At 49.1% G+C, this 22,871-nt stretch overlaps 1 protein-coding gene across 1 annotated transcript in view; it reads left to right on the plus strand.

The window, feature by feature from the left end:
- The first annotated feature begins 1,040 nt into the window (after positions 1–1,040).
- MAN1C1 (mannosidase alpha class 1C member 1) overlaps positions 1,041–22,871 on the plus strand; it is a 148,372-nt gene continuing 126,541 nt past the window's right edge. Inside the window, exon 1 of the mRNA XM_043909287.1 lies at positions 1,041–2,679. Coding sequence (XP_043765222.1) covers positions 2,140–2,679 — 540 coding nt within the window. The 5' untranslated portion in view covers positions 1,041–2,139. The remainder of the gene's footprint in view (positions 2,680–22,871) is intronic.

Genomic DNA, 22,871 nt, shown 5'->3' on the forward strand with positions numbered 1-22,871 from the left:
GTAAATCACTTCTACCTAAATTAAGCGTAAGTTTGTGTGTAGGGACACACCCACATGTAATCTCCGAGTGCGTCTGCACCTAGGCGTAGAAGCACACACACGAGCACATAATCACACGCAGGCATCTGGGTACGCATGTCACATGATGTGTGTGGTCTTCTACGCACACGACCAAGGTTCTTTCTCCTTCCTTGCCCTACGCTGCTCCGCTGCGGTTAGCGTCTCTCCCTGCCCCACCCAGGGGCCCCGGCCTGGTTTGGGGCCGTAGGAAAAGGAAGACAAGAGTTGTGGTCTGCCGGTGCGGGGTGGGGGTGGGGGGGACGGCGTCCGGTGGAGACCCTGCCTGAACCCAGCCCAACCGTGGCCACAGCTCCCTAGCCGGGGGCTTCAGCCAGCCCTTCCTCACAGCCGGCCACAGCAGCACCTCCACGGCTCCCGCGGAAGCTCTGGGACCCCCGGGCAAGCCCCCGGCTCCCTGCCAATTCTGGACTGGCACTGAGGGGGTGAGTGAGGTTACCGAGCGGCCGCCGGAGCCCTAGCAGACCGGCTGGGTCCCCTGCCCGCTCCAGGGGACCAACAACCTGAGCCACGCGGGTGGGGGCAAGAAGCGGGGCGGAGGTGGAGGGGTGTCTCGGTTGCTCCCAGTCCGGCGAATGCTGGGCATTAACCAATGGGGGACCGCAGCCCAACGGGGATCCCTGAGAGGCAGCCAATGACCTCGCGCCGCTCTCCACCCCCCGCCCTCGCCAACCCCGCGCAGCTGGACCATTGGTGCTGGTGGGCTGGGGGGGCGTGTGCGCGGCGGCGCCGGCCCTTGGAGGGAGGGGGCGTGGCTTGGAGTCCCGGGCCCTCTCCCGCACTCGGGCTTAGGCCCCAGCCCACTCCCCACCCCGGGTCGCCAGGCCAACTGGCCGGGCTGCGGCGCCGCGGCGGCGGAGGACGGCGGGGCGCGCGCAGTGGGCGTGGCCCGAGGGCGTGGCCCCGGCGGGAGGCGGGGCCTCGGGCGCTGCCTCCGTGAAAGCCCGAGCTGCGGCGGCCGCGGCGGCGGGGGCGTCCGGGCGGTGTGTGCGCGCGTGTTGGGGCGCAGGCTCGGCGGCGGCGGCGGCGGCTCAGCCTGCGGCGGCGGCGGCCCGTCTGGAGCGGCCGCGGCGAGGAAGCCAGCTGCAGCGGGGGAGGCGCAGCCGGGACTGCGCGCTCCGCGGAGCCGGCGGGCACCGGGAACAGGTGATCCCAGCGGGAACCCGGAGCCCTACCGAGAGTTGGCGGGGCGGGAGCCCGCACTCCCGCCCCTCCCACCCTGTCCCCAGCGCAGCTGCAGCCGCCCCCGCCGCGGCTGGTCGCGAACTGCGCTGCGCTCTGGACCTGGCTCAGGCATCCCTCCGCTCCCGAGGTCCCGTCTGAAGGCCCCCCACCCTGCCCCGCCTGGCTCAGAAGTGCCTGACCACCACCACCCCCAGCTCCCCGGCGCCCGACCGGCGAAGCAAAGTTGTGGACGTGTCCCGATAGCCAAAGCCCCGGCGCTGTCGCGACCCGGCCGCTCCAGCGCGCTCTCTGAGCGCCGCTGACAGCCCGGCCGCGTAGTCCCCCCGCCACCGGGAGTCGACCCCTTCTGGAAACTGCTCCTGAGGCTAAAACTTTGGACCGGGGTGGTTGGGGGTTGCTGAGGGCGGCTCGGCTCGGGGACGAGGCCTGCGGGGGCCCCTCCGCGCGGACAAGCCTGGGCGCCGCGGACGGCATGTGACGGGCTCCGGTGGCGGCCGCAGCGCGGGAAGGGGCGCGGGCCCCGCGGGCTCCGGCCGCGGCGAGGAGGGGCGGCGCGGCGGTCGGAGGGAAGGCTGCGGCCCGCGGTCGACCCTCGCGGGCCCGGGCCCCGAGCCTTCCTGCCTCGCTCGCCCGGGCCCCGCCGAGGCCGCCGCCGCCGCCGCTCCCCCTGTCCTGGCGCGGGAGGACTCTCTCTAAACTCTCTGAACTTCGGGAACAAGCCCCCCAAAGGGCGAAACTCTCAGGGACCCCCACCCCGGGCGGCGCGCCCTCGACGACCTCCCTTCGCCGAGCCCCGCTGCTGACAAGTGCCTGGACTCCAAGGACCTCAGGAGCTCGGCCGGAGCTGAGCGTGCCCCAGCCCCGTGCCCGGTCACGATGCTCGTGAGGAAAGTGCCCGGCTTCGTCCCGGCCTCCCCGTGGGGGCTGCGGCTGCCGCAGAAGTTCGTCTTCCTCCTCTTCCTCTCCGGCCTGGTCACCCTGTGCTTCGGGGCCCTGTTCCTGCTGCCCAATTCGTCTCGCCTCAAGCGCCTCTTCCTGGCCCCTCGGACCCAGCAGCCCAGCCTGGAGGCAGTGGCCCAAGTCGCCAGCCACCCGCGGGCCCGCGGACAGGAGTCACCTCCCAACCCGGCCCCCGCGGCTCCAGCCCCGGGCGAGGATGACCCCGGCAGCCAAGCCAGTTCCCGGCGTAGGAAAGGCTGGCTGCGCCGCACGCACCCCACCGGACCCCGGGAGGAGGCCACGGCGGCCCGGGGCGGCGGCGCCACGGCCCTCAGACCCCAGGAGGGGAGCGTCCCCTCTAGCTTTGACTTCAAGGCGTTCCGGAGCCGCCTCCGCCACCCGGTCCTGGGGACTAGGGCCGACAGGAGTAAGGAGCCCCAGAGCCTAGTTCAGACCCAGCGGGAGAAAATCAAGGAGGTAAGGACTCTCCTCCTTCCACGGAATATTTTAAAAGACGCTCTTGTGCTCCCATCCATCCTCACTCACCCCCAGTCACTTCCCGGCTCCCTGACCTACTCGAGGCCCTCCTCCCAAACTTCCCACCTTCACTCCTTCCTGCACACTTTTCCAGTGCTGGGTTCAGTTAACCATCCGCATTCCTGATGGATGGTAGCTAAAGCCCTAGACCAGCTTTCCCTCACCCCCAGATTTTGGCCCTTCCAGTCCAGTCCTGAGCCCAGCTGGGCCTTGCTCCCTCCCTTTTGGAGATGCTAATAAGATTTCTGTGGAGTTGTTGCATGCATACATGTGTGCTCAGTCGCTTCAGGCGTCAACTGTTTACGACCCCATGGACTGTAGCCCACCAGGCTCCTCTGTCCAGGGGAGCCTTGAGGCAAGAATACGGGAGTGGGGTTCATTAATGGGCACCCTTTCTGTTTGAAGGGGCCAAGGGCCATGTTCTTTCTCACTGTGAGTCCTTAAGTCATGACATCTCCTAAACCCCTTTAGGATCTGCTACCTGGAAATCCAGAATTTGGGGGATACTTCATGTCCTGCAAGTATTTTGTAATCTAGTCAGCAACCCACAAGCCAGAAGATGTCCTACATTCTTGCTAACTGTTTCTATCGAGCTTTGGAACAATTGTACATAATTGCATGTGATACAAGGAGCAGTGATCAATAAGGCAGTGGTAATGATACAGAAGCTCTGAGGTTATTGGCTTAATGAAGCAGGTCTTGGACTGGTTTCCTGTAGGGATTGTACCAAAGAGGGGTTAGATGGATCACTTTGAGTCTGAATCTGAGTCCTAGTTTAAGACACCAAAAGCAAATGCAGCCTCACCATGGCTTGGAGACAGTTGCCAAGCCACCACTGATAACTAAATGTTCTGCTTAACCACTGTTAGAGCTGCCTGCTGTTGGAGTCGCCTGTGTGAGGATTTTGCCCAGCACTGCGGAGGGGGCTGCAGTGACACCCCCGGACCACGAGGGGGCTGTGGGCAAGCAGTGGGCCAGGGTCTCCTCCCTAGAATCGAGAAGATGCTCCGCTGTCTCTGTGGACCCAGAAGGAAAGGACTGCTTCTATCTGGACCTCTTGGTTTGCTGCAGAGCAGTCAGCAAGTCTGCTCCGATTTCCAGGGAGAGCAGGCAGCAAGGGTCAGGACCTGCCCTGCCAAGACCTGCTCAGAGCCAGCGGAGAGCTGAGTTGCCCCCCTCCCCTTGTCCAGTCTACCCTCGCTCCCAGAGCCCACCTCTCCTTTAGTTATCTCTGCTGTTGTTACTCAGCTTTCTATGCTAAGCCCTGTGGAGACTCTGTCTTACTGAATAACTAGCAGTCACTGGACATTTTGTGATGTCAGGATTGGAAATCACAAAGATGAGTCCTTGCTTCTTGTGTGTGAGTGTGCACTGTTTCCAAATTCTTACTGAAATCCCAAAGATTAATTGAAGCTTGGAACTTGCAGTAGCTAAGAAAGGGGCATCATTTCTCCCCCACTGGTTGAGGAGCTGTGTTGTTGAATACTCACCTGAACCACTCCAGCTCCCTTTCCCAAAACTGCCTCTGAGCACATTAACCCTTTCAGACCTCCTTGGAAGGCAGTGACTCCCAGTGAAATTACATATAAAGTGCATGCGTGCAGTTTTTCATGGGGTGTAGAGCTGCCATTAGATTTTCAAAAAGATCCGCCAAAGGATTAAGAATTAACTACTGTCCTCTCTGGAAGCAGTGCTTTCTGCATTTGCATCTAAGACTGTGACCCATTTCTGAAAGCCTCTGGTTGGGAGCCGTGGTAGGAAGAGTGGGCTGGCTAATGGGGAACCAAGTTCTGCCCCTCTATACCAAGAGAACCTCCCTCGAGGGCAAAAGCTGTGGGCAGTGACTTACTGCAGTGGCTGGGGATGGTGGGAGGTGTGGGAATTCTGCTGTGCCGGTGAGTATAAAGTAACACAATGGGTGGAGGTCTGTGTTAGTTGCCAGGTGTCTGGATCTTTCTGTCTGGCGTCTCTGTACACCTCTGGTAGTAGATAGAAGCCTGCTTGTCTGTACCTTTAGTTGTTCAATGCTAAAGGTACAGATTCAAAGAGCCCTCAATTCAAAGAGCCCTCTTTTACTGTCTTGAAGACCTCAAGCTCTTCAGAACAGAGGGGACAGGACTATATATGCTATTATATTTTGAAGCCTATTGTCTCTTCAGGTGTCTTGAGTTTGAACCCCTCCCTTCCCAACCTCCCCAAATAACCCCCCCCCCCCAAAAAAATGTGGGCAGTGTCTGGTTTAGCTGTTAACACAGAGTTAACTTCCCTGGTGTCCCACCTGATGAGGAATGCGTTTGACTGTTGCTGGAGGATGTCTTTATTTCCTTCTCATTTAAATTTCTTATCTGTGCCAAGCCCAGAGGTAGATCATTTTAGAAAGGTGCCTGTTTTCAGAAAAGGGACTGCTGCTTTCCTCCCTGGCTTGTTTATTTCCAGACATGGATTGATTAGACCCCAGGAACAGAGGGGGAGCTAGCATCAGATAAAAAGGGCTCTGTTCTTATAAGATGAGGTTTTTAAAGCAAAAGTAAGCATCAGGAGTGATTCAGAGGGGGTGATAAATGAGAGTGAATGAAGACTGGACATTCAGGCTCTAGATCGATGAAGTATACTTATGAACATTCTGGTGTGAGAGATGGACGTGGACACAAGGTCTCTGCTGATAAGATGGGTTGAGGCTGCCTGTTCTGGTTGTTCACACATCAGGAAACCATCTGTCACTGGAACCAACGATTTCTCCTCACTTGTAATTTTGGAACCTTGGAGGAGGCGGTGTGGTGAAAAGGGGAACCCAGAGAACATGGATTCAAGTGTCAGCTCAATCATCAACTGTCTGACTTTGGACAAGCCACCTCCTCTCCTTCCTGGACCTTATTTTTCCTTCTGTAAAGTGCGATGAGAGAGAGGAAAAGAGACTGGTCACATAAACTCTTGCTTCCAGATTCGGCCCCCAAGTAGACTGCCAGTCTGGCCGGGGACTCCTTAGCAGTTGGGCTTTTCCCAGCCCTGTTTTCAGCATGTCTCAGTTCCTTGAAATTAGGGACAGTGTTGTGCTCTTGTTGATGATCGTGATGTGTTCACTGTTGTATCCCTAGCACCACATGGGTAAGTATTCCTGTCACATGTATTGAACTTTAGAGATGGGACTGAACAGTGACAGATCCTCATCTTGGGTTCATTTTGGGGAGTAAAGGGGTCGGTAAGAATGAGAAACAGCTTGCAGACTGCCTTCCCTTACAGATCTGATGATAATATAGGAAATTATTGTTATAATTATGTTAGGGTCATAGGTAGGCTGCTATTCAAGTTCAATAGACCTTTCTCACATATGACAAGAATTGATGCTTTTGAACTGTGGTGTTGGAGAAGACTCTTGAGAGTCACTTGGACTGCAAGGAGATCCAAGCAGTCCCTCCTGAAGGAAATCTGTCCTGAATATTCATTGGAAGGACTGATGCTGAAGCTGAAGCTCCAATACTTTGACCTCCTGATGCAAAGAGCTGACTCTGATGCTGGGAAAGATTGAAGGCAGGAGGAGAAGGGGCCGACAGAGGATGAGATGGTTGGATGGCATCACCAACTCGGTGGACATGAGTTTGCGTAAGCTCCAGGAGTTGGTGATGGACAGGGAAGCCTGGCGTGCTGCAGTCCATGGGGTCGCAGAGAGTCAGACACGACTGAGCGACTGAACTGAACTGAACACATGACAAGAGTTGGGGGTGAATAGCTTGCCGGGCTTACATCCCGATAAAAGGTTTCAGACAGTGTTGGGTCCTACTGATGATGGCTGGTTGCTGATCTAGAGAACCTCAGTTGTCCCTCCCAGTAAAGGGGGCTTTTGTTAAAGGGAATTGGGCAGTGAGAGCGGGGCTGCCCCTCACCTGTATGAAGAATGTGCTCTTATGCACCACTGTATGTCATAGTCATCTTGAGTGTGTAGCCTGGGTTCAGGCCCTAGCCAAGCCATCAACCCTGATCTCAGGTGAAAATTTCTATCTGTCACTGGGCCTCACTTTTCATGGTAAAATGAAGGGATTGGCATTTAGGGAAGTTTTCTCTCCCATCCGTTCCCACCTGCTTTATTTATGGATCTGCCCAAGCACCTAGGATAGGATCTGACATTTCGCTGGAGCCCAGATACTTGAATGAGTGGCTACAGTAAAGATCTTTTAACTAACAGTTAAGGTTCCTGGTGGCAGAGGCCAGGTCTTCTTCCTGAGGGTACCTGGAATTCCAAGAGTTGCAGAGCAGAGACCATAGCAAGGTTTGGGGGCTCAGCAGCTCTGTGACCCAAGAAGCCTTTTAGAAGTTGCAGTAATTTTCCAAGTGCAACTTGAAGGGACTGGGGAGGGGGCAGCCGTGAGTAAAATCTTTCATGCCTGGATAGCAGGCATCTGGAGGATGCCTGAGTTACCCTGGAGTCCTGAGACTTGGCAGGAGTGCCCCAGCTCTTGCCTTCCATGCCTGCTGTCTTAAGCCTCCAGGACATTGCTGGTTATGATGTGTGACTATGTCCAGATAAGTCATCTTGGCAGACGATCTTTGCTCCCCACTAATGGGCTGGTTTGTTAGTCACATGTGGTTTCTCTGTGTATCTGATTTATCACTGCTAGTCTCGGGGACAGGTAGGAAAATTAAAAGGCTTTGTGTTCTTTGTAGCATGTGAATCTGAGCCTGCGACATGTTCAGGATAATTAATATTAGGAACATCTCAGATTTAAATAGATTTCCTTCGAAGAGCTCTGTTTGAGTTGAAAATCCACTGAAGATTTTTACCCCCTTGTCCTTCAGTTTCTCTCCTGATGTGTTTTCTGCTCTATGATACATTTAATATAGACAAGAAGACTGGCCTATAATAACAGGACAGGTCCCTTGGGAGACCCTCACATTGTATGCCCAGTCATACACTTCATCTTTCTTTTTAAGTGCTTCTTAGAACTAAGAGGACTGCAAGTAGAGCAAAGCTTAGACCTTGTCCCCACTGGGTCTACAGCTTAACAACCACAGGTTGGGTGGGTCTCTACTTTCGTCCTGAGCTGCACCATTATTCTGGGGACTTGATGCAGGTGTTCCAGGAGAAGTCATTTCTCAGGCCTCACATCTTTAACTCTGTCCTTAGTGTTAGGTTTAGAAACACATAGTGCAATGACTTCTAAAAGTCAGCTGCTTATTTCACACTGTTGTTAGCAGGGGGGCAAGAATATAGATTCCCTGCAGTTTTCAGAGTGACTGATTTATATCCGAGCTCAAGAAATGCCTTTTCTCTAGCTCTCCCCGAAGACTGATCCATTACTCTACCAAAAATAAATATTGTGATATATATCACACATAGTTTGCTCAAAGGGACTTACATCTTTTCTCTTATTGAAAAAAATAAATCAGGCTCGCAGATTGGAAAGCCCCATGCAGGGAAGCTATTTGGTAATCTAGGTGGGCAACCAGCCTATGGGTACTGCCTCTGGCATGGGAAAGGTGATTGCCTCTGCATCCTAAATCAAATCTGCACCAAGGGAGGTGGCGAGGGCTTCAGGAAATTCTCTCCCTGCCTTGGTTTCATTGGCCAAGTCAGGAAAGCTTTCACAAGGGCATGATGGACAGGATTCAAGAGAGAGTGGTGGGCACTTTTTACGTTAACTTTAAAAGATGTGCCATAAATGGAGCAGGCTTCCCTGATAGCTCAGCTGGTAAAGAATCCGCCTGCAATGCAGGAGACCCCGGTTTGATTTCTGGGTCGGGAAGGTCTCCTGGAGAAGGGATAGGCTACCCACTCCAGTTTTCTGGCCTGGAGAATTCCATGGACTGTATGGTCCATGGGGTCGCAAAGAGTCGGACACGACTGAGTGACTTTCACATACATGGAGCAGGAATGAGTGTCCTGAACCAAGAATGATTATTATTCCAGTTCTGTGCAACCGCAGCCCCCGAAAGACCGGGCTCATTGAAACAACAGGCTCTGGTTCTTCATTTTCCACTGTCTCAGCGCCAAGGCCTTATGAACCAGTATTTGCATACTTTGGGGAAAAAAACAGATTTTTTAAGCTCTGAATTCTCATGGCACATGATGGTAAGAAAAAGAAACTGGAGATTCCTTAAGGAGTTCTGAGGACCCAAGGATCCAAGTCCCCCTCTCCCTCCTTCACCCGCACTCAGCTCTGGTGGCCGGTTGATAGCCAAGCCAGTATGGTTTTGGTTCTCTTAAACGCAGGGTGTGTCTGGGATAGCTGGAAGTCAGACCTGCTTTTTGGTTTCTCCATCCCTGAAGAACACTGAAACCATGGAGACCACAGCTATAGGCCACGGCCCAGTGTGGTGGCCCAGTTGTGCGCATTTCTTCCCTTGAGAAGGCTGTTTTCTAAGATCGGGGTTGAGGTCTCCCCACACTTGACAGGCAGGTGGTCAGAAGAGCCCTTATTCGAAAGAGAGTCTGAGTATGTCTCTTAACTCTGAATTTTCATTAATTAAAAGCTAAGGCTAGGGCAGTTGTCCATCTGTTTTAATGCAATATTGCAGTGGTACAGAAGAAACTTGGGCATACTGATTAGTGTCCTTAACAGATAAGCAATAATTATGCTTTTCCCTGGCATGCTCTGGGAGTTAGCTGCTCTATAGATGAAACTTCTGGGTAAATAGCTTTCACTGAATAACAGCCATTTTCAGTGGCTGATAGGTTTTTCTCCCCTCATTTCACCTCTACTGTGACTTGGGGGTCACCATAAAATCCACTGTGCAATACAGCATGTCCCATTAGGGCCTGATGAATCATTTAGGTAAGACTGTTGGTCTCTCGCTGCCTTATTTTTTTTGCAACAACCCTGTGATGCAGGTGGTGCTGGTGGTTTAGTTGCTGAGTCATGTCTGACTCTTTTCCGTCTCAGGGTCTAAAGCACAGCAGGCTCCTCCATCCTCCACTGTCTCCTGGAGTTTGCTCAGATTCATGTCCATTCAGTCAGTGATGCTATATAACCATCTTATCCTCTGCCGTCCCGTTTTTCTTTTGCCTTCAATCTTTCCCAGAATCAGGGTCTTTTCCAATGAGTCAGTTCTTCACATCAGGTGGCCAAAGCATTGTAGCTTCAGCAACAGTCCTTCCAAAGAATATTCAGGGTTGATTTCCTTTAGGATTGACTGCTTTGATCTCCTTGCAGTCCTAGGTACTCTGAAGAGTCTTCTCCAGCACCACAAAAGCATCAACTCTTCAGTGCTCAGCCTTCTTTATGGTCCACCTCTCACGTCCATACATGAGAAAACCATAGCTTTGCCTCTATAGACCTCTATAGACCTTTGTTGGCAAAGTGATGTCTCTGCTTTTTAATACGCTGTCTAGGTTTGTCACAGCTTTCCTTCCAAGGAGCAAGCGTCTTTTACTTTCGTGGCTGCAGTCACTGTCTGCAGTGATTTTGGAGCCCAAGGAAACTCCTTATTTATTTAAGTGTAACTTACATACGGAGAAGGCAATGGCACCCCACTCCAGTACTCTTGCTTGGAAAATCCCTTGGACGGAGGAGCCTGGTGGGCTGCAGTCCATGGGGTCGCGAAGAGTCGGACACGACTGAGCAACTTCACTTTCACTTTTCACTTTCATGCATTGGAGAAGGAAATGGCAGCCCACTCCAGTGTTTTTGCCTGGAGAATCCCAGGGACGGGGGAGCCTGGTGGGCTGCCATCTAACGGGTCGCACAGAGTTGGACACGACTGAAGCGACTTAGCAGCAGCAGCAGCAACTTACATATATGCAAATGCACAGATCTTAAATATACAGTTTGCTAAATTTTAACAACTGCAGAAAACCATGTAAACTATACCCCTAGGAAGATATAGAACATTTCCATCACCCAGACAGTTCCATCTGCTCCTTCTCAATCAGTCCCCCATCATCTATACCCAAACACTGTTTTGATTTGTCGCCAGAGATTAGTCTCACCTGTTCTAGAACTTCAACTAAATGGAGTAGTACAATATATGCCATTCTGTGCAAAACTTTATTTCACTGAGGCTAATGTTTTTGAAACTCATTCACGCTGTGTGTAGCAGTATTTCGCTTCTTTTTGCTGAGATGTATTCCGTTGTGTGAATGTCCCACAATTTGTTTATTCATTCACCTGTGGTGGGCCCTTTTGGTTGTTTCCAGTGTTTGGCTATTATGAGTAAAGCTGTTATGAACATTTTATGCACAAGTCTTTATGTAGGTATGTTTTCATTTCTTTTGTGTCAACATCTAGGCATATAATTGCTGGCTCACAGAGTAAATGTGTGTTTAACTTTATAGGAAAGTGGAAACACTTTTCCCAAATAGTTAGACCATTATATACTCCCACCAGCAGTGTGTGAGAGTTTTGCATCGTCGCCTACACTTGCTATTGTCCACCTTTTTCGGTTTAGCCATCCTATTTGATGTATAGTAATATTTAGTTGGAGTTTTAGTTTTTGTTTTCCTGTTAGCTATTGTTATTGAACATCTTTTCATATGTTTATCTGCCATTTCTTTATCTTCCTTTTAAGTGTATGTTAGGATCTTTTGCCCCCACTGACTCCCGCCCCTGAAATTTTTTAAAAAATTTGTACTGTTTATCATCTTCTTACTGAATTCTAGAAATCCTTTGCATAATCTGGATATATGTCATTTGTCAGATGTATATATGCATAGGCTCCCCAGGCTCAGCAGTAAAGAATCTGCCTTCCAATGCAGGAGATGTAAGTTTGATACCTGGGTCAGGAAGATCCCCTGAAATAGGAAATAGCAACCCTCTCCAGTATTTTTGCCTGGGAAATCCCATGGACAGAGGAGCCTTGTGGGCTACAGTCTGTGAGTTTGCAAAAGAATCAGACGTGACCGAGTGACTAAGCAATAACATGTATTCCTATATTCATACTCTATGATTTATTTTTTCATTTTCTTAATGTGTCATTCAGAGAGCAGAAGTTTTAAATTTTGATGAAATCTGGTGTATCAATGTTTTTCTTTTATGGTGGTACTATTGTGTGGAGTAAAAATTTTATTTTGTTTACCCAAAGATCATGAAGGTAGTCTCCTTTTAATTCTAAGCAGCTTGATCATTTTAGTTTTTACATTTGGGTCTTTCATATACTTCAAATTAACTTTTGTATATGGTTGAGGTTCTTTATTTCCATTTAAATGTCTAGTTGTTTAGTGCCATTTGTTGAAAAAGCTTTCTTTTCCCCTTGGAATTGCTTTGATACCGTGTTAGATTAATTTATCATAAGTATGTGGTTCTGTTTCTGGACTCTTCTGTTCTATTGATTTGTCTTTATGCCAATTTATACTGTGTTTTTTTGAGTGTGATTGGCTTTAAGCAAACCATCTTGCTTTTGTTTCCTGGAATTTTTTTGGCTTGTTTTTTTTTTAAGTTTTTTTTTTTTTTTTTTATTGAAGTATAGTTGTTTGCAGTGCTGCATTAGTTTCAGTTGTAAAGTGATTCAGTTTTTTGTATATCTTTGTTTTCAGTTTCTTTTCTATTACAGATTGTTATATCGAATATAATTTGCTGTGCTATACAGTAGGTCCTTGTTGTCATTTCATACTATACTGATGCTATGTGATTTCTCCATCTTTGAACTTTTTTTTTTTAATGGCTTGAGTTACTATAAGTCCTTTACATTTCTGAAGTGCATTTGAGAATAAGTACATCAGTTTCTATGAAAAATCGTGCTGGATTTTTATTGGATTTGCCTTGAACCTATAAATCAAATTCCTCTGAACATTTTTTTTAAGTGTAGGTTTACTGTTGACTGATTCTTGCAGCTTTTGTTTTCTGAAAATGCCTCTATTTGCCCTCCTCTTAAAATATTTTTGTTGGACATAAAATTTTATGTTGATCCCCTTCCCCCTGACCACCTTTTCTTTACATGAAAGAACCATTGTCTTGTAACTTGTATTGCTTCTGATGAAAGATCAGAGTATATTCCCCTGCATGTAATGTCTTTCCCTTCCCTTTGGATGCTATTAAGATTTTCTCTTTAAGTCATCTGAAGATGTACCTAAATTTGATGTAATTGTTTATCCTTCTTGGGATATGCTTTTGTGTCTATGGGTTGATACTTTTATCAAGTTAGAAAAAAATTTGGCCCTTAGGTCTTCTATATTTTTCCTACTCCAATATACCCCCTTTTGTTTTAGAACTTAACTTACATATAAGTTAAATTGCTTGATATTTTCCTAGAAGTAACTGAATCTCTTTTCATTTTCTTTTCAATCTTTGGCTTTGGTGTAGATACTTTATGTTAACCCATCTTCAATTTCATTGACGTTTTCTTCTATAGTGTCCAATCTGCTGTTAAGCCCACCCAGTGAATTTTTAATTTTCAGGTATTGTTTTTAACCTCTCAGTTCAGTTCAGTCGCTCAGTCGTGTCCGACTCTTTGCGACCCCATGAACCGCAGCATGCCAGGCCTCCCTGTCCATCACCAACTCCCGGAGTTTACTCAGACTCAACTCCATTGAGTCAGTGATACCATCCTACCATCTTATCCTCTGTCATCTCCTTCTCCTCCTGCCTTCAATCTTTCCCAGCATCAGGGTCTTTTCCAATGAGTCAACTCTTCACACGAGGTGGCCAAAGTATTGGAGTTTCAGCTTCAGCATCAGTCCTTCCAATGAACACCCAGGACTGATCTCCTTCAGGATGGACTGGTTGGATCTCCTTGCATTCCAAGGGACTCTCAAGAGTCTTCTCCAACACCATAGTTCAAAAGCATCAATTCTTCTGCACTCAGCTTTCTTCAGAGTCCAACTCTCAAATCCATACATGACTATTGGAAAAACCATAGCCTTGACTAGACGGACCTTTGTTGGCAAAGTAATGTCTCTGCTTTTTAATATGCTGTCTAGGTTGGTCATAGCTTTTCTTCCAAGAAGCAAGCAACTTTTAATTTCATGGCTGCAGTCACCATGTGCAGTGATTTTGGAGCCCCAAAATAAAGTCAGCCACTGTTTCCGCTATTTCTCCATCTATTTGCCGTGAAGTGATGGGACCGGATGCCATGATCTTAGTTTCTGAATGTTGAGCTTTAAACCAACTTTTTCACTGTCCTCTTGCACTTTCATCAAGAGGCTCTTTAGTTCTTCTTCGCTTTCTGCCATAATTATGGTGTCATCTGCATATCTGAGGTTATTGATATTTCTCCCGGCAATCTTGATTCCAGCTTGTGCTTTTTCCAACCCAGAGTTTCTCATGATGTACTCTGCATCTAAGTTAAATAAGCAGGGTGACAATATACAGCCTTGACGTACTCCTTTTCCTATTTGGAACCAGTCTGTTGTTCCATGTCCTGTTCTAACTGTTGCTTCCTGACCTGCATACACATTTCTCAGGAGGCAGGTCAGGTGGTCTGGTATTCCCATCTCTTGAAGAATTTCCAGTTTGTTGTGATTTTAACCCCTAGAATTTCCATTTGGACCTTTTTCATTGTTTTGAGCTCTCTGATGTTTCACATGTGTTCACTCATTGTTTTCAGCTTGTCCTTTAAATCCTAAGGCACATCTATAATAGCTTTTCAAAAAGTCATCTTTGTCATTATTAGGTCTATCCCTGTTGACTCTTTTATCTCTTGGTTATGGGTCACATTTTCCTACATCTTCATGTAACTACTCATTTTATGCCAAACACTGTAAATGTACTTTTTTGAGATTCTAGATTCATCTGCTTTTTTTTTTTTTTTAATCTGCTTTTAAGTAGTTTTTATCCTCCTTTTCTGTTAGGCTTACAGCTGTTACATCTCTGGGCTGTCAAGATGCCTGCTCCTGGCCAGTTTATTCTCTGCTCTTCCTATTTTGCTATTTTCTAATCTGCAGATGTCTAGGAAACATTCAATCTATCTTGTTAGCATTACATATAAAGTACAAATAAATAGACCTTGAGTAGGTCTCAGAAGACTCCTGAATTAAGTATATAAACTTGACATATTTTGTTATAGTTTAGATGTTTAAAGGTTCTTATTTGCTTTTGGTAGTTGGTATGAGATGCATGAAATATAATTTTGTGTTGAAATTATATCCTGAATAAATAGAGTAGTTCTCAAAGGGGTGTCTAATTTCTGGTTGATGTCATCTGAAATGATTTGTGCATTTTTTGCTCATCTGCTTTAAGGTGTTAGAAGAAATACTTGTTGCCATCTGTGACGTTCTAGCAGTCTCTATTAGTGTGAATCTCCTCTCAGAATTTTTTAATCTGTCAAATATTTTCTCTAGCCTCTCTACCTTAACTCTAATGATGACTTTTTAGAAACTTGGTTTGTACATCCCCACATAAAAAAAGCTATTCCTATAAGCCAAATTGCTGATATTGGTCAGAAGGAAGCTAAGTATACATGGCTGAAGGATTTTTACATGGCTGTGGGTCTGATCTCTTATCTCCCCTCATTCAGCAAAGTTCAGTAGGAAATAAATGTTGTATCTTACTGCAAAGGCTATCTTTAATTTCATTCATCTCATTTGGGGTTGGGGAAAGTGTTGAATTAAAGTTACAGATCTCTTATTTAAGATCGCTTTCCTCCACTTTCATTCCTAGAATGAGCTTTTCAGAGGTTAAACCTAAACTTTGCCAAGTAAATGCCAATCTCTTGGAAAGACATTGGCACCTTTCATGTTTTTCTGTACTTGTGTTCTTGACCTAAATCAGCGAAACTTCCTCTTTTCCAGCTCTCCCAGAAGCCATTCTCCGTCTGTCACATACTTTACAGAGCTCTGGAGTAGTCTTGGTTTTTAATGATAAGAATCAGTGGGAAAAGAAGACTTAAATTTCTTGCTTTCAGAACTGGACCTTTTAGAAAGCAACCTATAAATATAGTCAATTTTCCTGCTTTAGACTATAAGGAAACCTTTTATTGAGAAAGGTTCACGTTTTGACAGAGAAATAGCAGTTCAGTCTAGAGGCTTCCTTAGCAGTTTCAGATGCAGGTCTTTCGGGGTGTATACTTTCGCAAAGGGCAGAGACTTCACACTGATGTAGTCTCAGAGGTGGTCTTGTGTAATAGTGGCCCTGTAATCATGGTAGGAGCTCTGATTATCGATCCTTGAGTGACTAAGAATGGTACCAGAGTGGCCTCGGTCCAGATGGGGTTGAGGGAGACAAACAGCTTTAGCCTTTCCTGTGATTAGGCGCTGGCTTAGATTAAAGCGTTATCAGATTCTCTGTGATCTGAGTAAAGTGCGCTTAAATTTGGCACCAGTGGGAGCAGTTTGTCAGGCCTGGAATTTGAAGTTTTCTTGCATGTCAGAGAAGAGGTTTCTCTTCTGCTCCCTGTACCATCCATTGTCTTTAAATTCTCCCCGGAGGAGTTTCCAGGGGGCCTGCTTTGAAGGGGAGTAGAGGCTGGACCAGGCTGATACCTGACCTCGTGGACAGATGAGATCAAAGATTCCTTGTGTGTGTGATATTCTTAGTAGAGCCCTTGCATCCCATTAAGAGTTTAGCTTGTCCCCACAACAGCCTTGTGGCATGCATGGCAGGGCGATAATCCCTTTTTATAGCTGAGGGAATGAACACCCTGCAAAGGCAGTTAGTGACCAGCTCCAGGCCCTGCCAGTTTAAATCGTGAGGCACCGACTCAGACCTCCTCTCCTGACTCTGGTTAACAGTCTTTCTATTATGTTATCTGAAGGGTCAAGGTTGATCATTTAGAGAAAGAGTTTTCACTTTGGGGTGAAATGAAGTAGAAATTGTCATAGTCTTGGTTGACATTGAACAGAACGGGTCTCATGAATCTTTAGAACAGGGATTCTAACCTTAATTGCAGTCTGGAACTCCCCAGGGATCTCTTAGTAAATACCGATACCCAAGTTCCTACCCCAGAGGTTCTGATTTAATTGGTCCGGAATACAGCACGAGCACTGGGATTTTTAAACTTTTCCCAGACAGTTTTAATGTACAGCTGTGCTTCAGGCCTCGTCTTCACCTAGGCTATATCTCCTTTCTGACTGTATTTCCCTTTTGCCCACTTATGGAAGAGGTTGGAAATTTTCTATATTTATTAAGAGCAGGATCGGGTCAGATGTGCTGGAGAAAAGACTCAATTAAAACTGAGTTTTCCAGTGTTAAGAGCATAAACTATTAACATCAAGAGAAGCCATAAATTTATTTAAAGAAAAAGATCTTGGAAACAGAAATTGTTATACACACCAAAGGCTCAAGAAAATTAGAGATGAATCTCTGGCTTTAAGGAATTTCATTGTGTAATGGTGTTTTGTGTCGGAATCATTTCCCACTATATACAGATGCATGGAGGGAAGGAGACCTCGGTTAACTGCATAAATATTTGCCTGTCCCACATAAATCTTTTTTGGGGGAAGCAGGCAGAACATAAACATCTGGAATGAAAATACTTGCTTGTCCAGAAGTTGATTTCTCGCCCCCACTACTGCGACTGCCTCTGCCCCTTTCCAGTCAGCAGAGCAGTCTTTGATGTTGCTGCTTGGGCCCTAAAATCAAATCACAGATGCTCAGGAAAAAGATACTGAAGTAAAAGAGCCGAACCTCGTCCCAGGTGTTCAGGCTCAGGGCAGGAGTGCTGCAGTTTCATATCCTCACTGCCTTGCCAGGAGTTGGATGTGACTAAATCTGAGAATTGCCTTCCTGGATTGATCAGATCACATCTACCCAGGCCCCCTCCGCGTGGAAGCCGCAGGAGGTGAAACTATGCCATAGATGAGCGTGAGCCTCCTTCCCACAGCTTAGTGACGGGCCCCCCGAGAGCTCCGTTTCCATGCAAGATACCTTTGAATTTTCAACCTGTGCCAAGTTGCGATCTTTCGTCAATCTGCCCCAACTATTTCTAGCAAATTCTTTGGCTGACGTGGCACGTAGAACAAAGTCCTATTAATGCCAAACTTATTTCATTCCAGCTTCAAGCGGTGGACATTTAGCGTAGGAGCATTAATGGAGAGGCAGACTTCGGAGAAGAAATTTCCTTCTGCTGTTAAATCTTATATTAAACCGTGCTTACTCAGAGGCCTCTGGCTGCGGGAAGCAGTGACGAGGGTGGAACTTGGCAGATGGCTGTAGCTGTGGCTTCCTGGAGGCCTGTGCGCGGAGACGATTGTTTATATATTGGTTTTCATTTATGTATTGGTCTTATTTTCATCTTCCTGAGGTGCCCAGATGCTATGGTGATGGATTGGTTGGAAACGACTCATTTGTCAGGGTTCCGTGGGGGACGTAGGCTTCCTTCTCCTGTGCAGTGGAGTCTAAAATGTTTAATTAGATGCCGAGGCATTTCTGCACGGGTCCCCCTCTGCCGCCCCCCACCCCCACCCCAGGTGGATGCCATTCCTCAGTTTGGAGAGGCTCTGCGGTTTTTCTGGGCCTGACCTCCTCTCCTTTCATTTTCTCTTGATGCAGCTCTCATTGCTTCCTTCTCTGAGCTGCTGTTTTTTTCTCCCCCTGTCGTTCTTGTTCTAGAAACCGCCTTCATGTGACTGCTGGAATTTGCAGAGCTGATTCGTGTTGGAAACCCAGTTGTCAAACAGGTCCAAACCAGACCTTATGAAATAATGTAGTTGAGCTGATACGCAGTGAGAGGAATATTAACTACCTGCCGCTTATCTGTTTTATTCCAGCTCAACTTTTCCAGAAAACTTACCTTGTTCTTACCACCTGCCAGGCCGTGCCCTAGATGCTGAGGATGCAAACGTGAGGCTTCTGTCCTTGAGCACCACATCCAGGCAGACGTGTGTGCACACAACCGTGACACCATGGAGGTGCCCCAGTCATGGGGTGAACCAAGGCCTGGGGGTCACAGCAGCTTTGATGTGAGCTTAGGGGAAAGGTCAGTGTTTCGGGCAAATGTGGAGAGTACCAGGTGGAGTGGACTTGTCAGAGAGCAAGAGGCTCCGTGTGCTGGATCTGGGGGTGTGATGCAGGTCTGGATACGGGAGGTGAAGTGTGGAATGACCAAGGTTCCTACCCAGGATGTGTATGCCAAGTCGCTTCAGTCGTGTCCAACCCTTTGCAATCCTATAGGCTGTAGCCCACCAGGCTCCTCTGTCCATGGGATTCTTTAGGCAAGAATACTGAAGTGTGTTGCCATTTCCTTCTCCAGGGGATCCTTGGGATCGAACCCATGCCTCCAGCATCTCCTGCATTCCAGGAAGAGTCTTTACTGCTGAGCCACTGGGTAGGCCCTCTGCCTGGGAGTAGATAGGAACATCAAGAAGTGGGGACAGTGAGAAATCCTGGGAGGCGGAGATGAGTTGAATTCTAGACATGATTAAACAAAAATTCCAGACACCTGTGAATTCTAGGTGGTTGGAAATATGGGTTTAGGACTGGTAGGGGGCAATGGCACAGGGGATGTGGCTTCAGAAGGATGACCTGCTGGGGGTTCAAGGCTGGAGTGTGAAGCCACTCGAGGAAAAACTGGACCCAGAGGTACAGGTGTCAGAGCCTGCAGGAACCTAAGTATTTTAGAGGAAGAACAGAGATTTGGGAGGCAGACAGAGGCAGGTGGCCGAGGGACCAAGGGAACCTTGTCCAGCCTCCTTTTCCTTCCTCTGACTGGTTCTGCCACACTTGGGGGCCCCCTGAGCCCCACGCACAGCTCTCAGGCTCACGCAGGCTTGCAGTCCAGCATCCTGTCCTAAGCTGCCTGCCGTTCATCTCGTCTCTTCGTCAACCACCTCCCAGCTTCAGAGCACTGTCTTCACCAGCCCCAGACCCCACGACTTTCCTTCCCTGCTGGCATCAAGAATCAGAGCATCTGTTTCTTCCCTTTGTTTTCTGATTGTGTATCCAGACCTCTGCTCTGAAGAGCTGGTGCTCTGAGCCGTCTGCTCTTTGATTTTCAACTAAGAAACGAAGAGCCAGCTTGAGCCTGGGGTATGGCTCTTCCCTGGCCTGAGGCTGGAGGAGCTCAGCCTTATAGCAGAACAGGGGGAGCCCTTCTTTCCCCTGCTTTCTGGAAGTAGGGTGTGTACGTCCTCCGGCCTGCACTAAAGATTGGCAGGCCAGCTCCTTGCTCAGTGGAAAGAGGAGGCCATGTGTTGGGGGGAGAAGGCAGGTTCCTTCGCTGCTGTGGAGGAAAGGGAGACTTTGCGCACTGGAAATGGTGGGTTTTGTCTTTTCCCCGACCACAAGCAGTGACCGGCTAGATCCCACCACACTCAGCTTCTGGCCATCATCTCTGCTCCGGTGGGGCGTGTTCTCTTGGAACCATGCCCCTGACCACTGAAGGGAGGGTCATGTGGCCATGTCCCTGCGATCCTGCCATCTAAGGTGTGTTTCGGGGGCATTCGCACCCTGGCTACCCCTTCCAGATTGTCTCCCTGATATCTGAGCTCCACCAGTGCTGCAGAAGCCACCCTGGGTCCTGGCCTCAGCTTGGGATGGAAAACAGGCTGGACTGAATGCCTGGCAGACATCCTGAAAGCTCTGGTTCAAAGCGGTCCCTGCGTGGTGGCAGCCTGCTAGTCCTGGCTCTTGCCATCTCGCTCCGATCATTCTGACGTTTCCTGTAGTGGTTTGAGCGTCTTACTGTCTGAACACTTAGGTCCGTTCATCCCTCGGGGTCACGGGTGCTGCACGCCCAGTGCTGGTCGGTGCTGGTTTAGCATCTTTGTCGTCGCAGGACTGAAAAGTGTGTGGAGTCCTTCTCCCCCGGGGTCACAGTGTTTTCAGAAGCAGACTGTGTTGAGTGGTGCAGCTTCCGCAGAGAGGCGCCGAAAGCTGAAATGCATTCCCGTTCCTTCGTCCATGCGTCCATGCCCGCCCTCCTAGGGCTTATTTATGTCCCCAGCGGCCCTTGTAGCAGCCCCACCAGCTTAGTTGGGAAGCATCTGACACTTGCAGTGCTGCCCCCTGGGGGGCCTGAGCCAGCACCCGCCTCTCCAGTCTTGGAGTGCCAGAGACCCCAAGGTCTCACCTTAGCAAGGCTGCCGAGGCTGCTGGAGGGCACCAAGGAAACGCATAGACGGCCCTGTGAGATGGTGACTTTTTAAAAATAATTGCAGGTAAAATACACATAACGTTTATCATTTTGACCATTTTAAAGTGGACCGTTCCGTGGCATCAAGTACACTCCCAGTGTGGTGTGGTCATCACCACTGTCCCACTCCAGAACTTTCTCATCCCTCCAGATGGAAACCCCGTACGCCCCACTCCCACCTCAGCCCCTGGCAACCACCAGTCCGCTTTCTGTCTCTATGCCGTTTTCTATTCCGGACCTTTTACATAAATGGAATCACGCAATATGTGACCTTTATGATGTTTTCAGGGTTCTTCCATGTTGCAGCACATGTCAGCTTCATTTCTTTTTACGTCTGAATAATATTCCTTTGTACGAATATACTGCATTTTGTTTATCCATTCACCTGTTGATGGACATTTGGGATGCTTTACTTTGGGCAATTATTATGAATGATGCTGCTCTGAACATTCATGTACTTGTTATTGGGTGGAAACGTGTTTTCAGTCCTTTGGGGACATATGTAAGAGGTTGCTCTTATGTGTATGTGGTACTTCTGTGTTTACCTTATTGCAGAATTGCCAGTTTTCCACAGCGGGAAACTGGAAATGTTTGTGTTCTCATCAGCAGTATGAGGGGAGGTGGTGACTCTTGGAGCCAAGTGCCCCAGCCTCTCCGGCATAAACCAGAGTGGTTCTCTGGGGTGAGCCTTGATGGAGGGTGGACCAGTGGTGTTGGGAGTGGGTAGGGTGGGCTGCAGGGCCTGGGGAACTGGGAGTTTACAAGCGCAAGTGGGCAGGCCAGAGACTAGCCCTCAGGGGTGGTTGAGCTGCTGCAGTTTGGTGGGAGTGTGTGATGAGAGCGTGTGATGGGGAGTGTGTGATCAGAGCATGTGTGGTGGGGAGCACGTGACAGGGAGTGTGTGCGGTGGGTTATGCATGGTGGGGAGTGTGTGATGGGAGTGTGCAATGGGGAGTGTGTGTGGTGGGGAGTGTTTGATGAGAGTGTGTGATGGGGAGTGTGTAATGAGAGTGTGTGGTGGGGAGTGTGCAATGGGGAGTGTGTGGTGGGGGGTGTATGTAGTGGAGGGTGTGTGTGATTGGGAGTGTGCAATGGAGAGTGTGTGATGAGAGTGTGTGGTGGGGAATGTGTGATGGGCGTGTGTGATGGGGAGTGTGTGTGAAGGGAGTGTGTGATGAGAGTGTGTGGTGGGGAGTGTATGACGTAAGTGTGTGATGAGAGTGTGTGATGGGGAGTGTGTGATGAGTGATGAGAGTGTTTGATGGGAGTGTATGATGAGTGTGATGGGAGTGTGTGATGAGAGTGTGTGATGGGAGTATATGATGGGAGTGTGTGATGAGAGTGTGATGGGAGTGTGTGATGAGAGTGTGTGATGGGAGTGTGTGACAGGAGTGTGTAATGGGCGTGTGTGGCGGGGCAGTGGAAGGGCCACGTGGTGCGTCAGGAGGGCCGATGCAGGTGGTGTCTGTGGGTGGGACACGTTAGGCCCTGAGCCTGGGATGCTGGCAGGTGCTGGCTTCCCGGGGAGACAGGCTGTGCTGAGCCCAGCCTGGCTCCCAGACGAGGCTGATGGGGGAAGGAGGGGGAGCGGTGATGGGGAGGGGGTGCTTCACTGGGCTCCAGAATGGAGGTGCTGGCTCTTACCCCAAAGCAGAGTGCTCTCCTGAGACAGAAGTGAAGTTCTGAATCAAGCGTGTCAGGAGAATCCCAGGTCTTCAAAACTGTTCTGGAAAACCTCTCATTGCCAGGACCTACGCCCTTGGAAACTCAAAAGCCAAAATTGAGCTTCTGTTGAGTACTTTCCAAGGGTGGCTTCTCTTTCCTGAAAGCAGTGGAGGCCAAGGCCTAGTTGAGTGGGAAGGGTAGTGGGGAGAATAGATTAGGGGAGGGGTGGCAGGTGGGGGAATTGAATATTTGAGGCCCTCTGGCAGCTGTACTGACTGGCTCAGGACTTAGGGCACTTAGCACTTAGGTGGGGGCAGGGAGAGCCAGAAAGGCCGACGTCAGAGGCTCTGGAGCTGGGCAGATGCTTCAGGGCTGTCCCAGCTCCTGGAGAGACCCAGGGTCAGGCCAGCACAAATCCACAGCAGCCCCAAAGGGTGCAGGCCGGGTTGGGGTGGCCCCTTCGCCACACCCATGCCCTGGGAGCCCAGCCTGCATCTGGCTAGAGGCCCCCTTCAGGGTGCACGGGCCTAGCC

This window comes from Cervus elaphus, chromosome 8 (genome assembly GCF_910594005.1).
Source record: "Cervus elaphus chromosome 8, mCerEla1.1, whole genome shotgun sequence".
Lineage (NCBI taxonomy): Eukaryota > Metazoa > Chordata > Mammalia > Artiodactyla > Cervidae > Cervus > Cervus elaphus.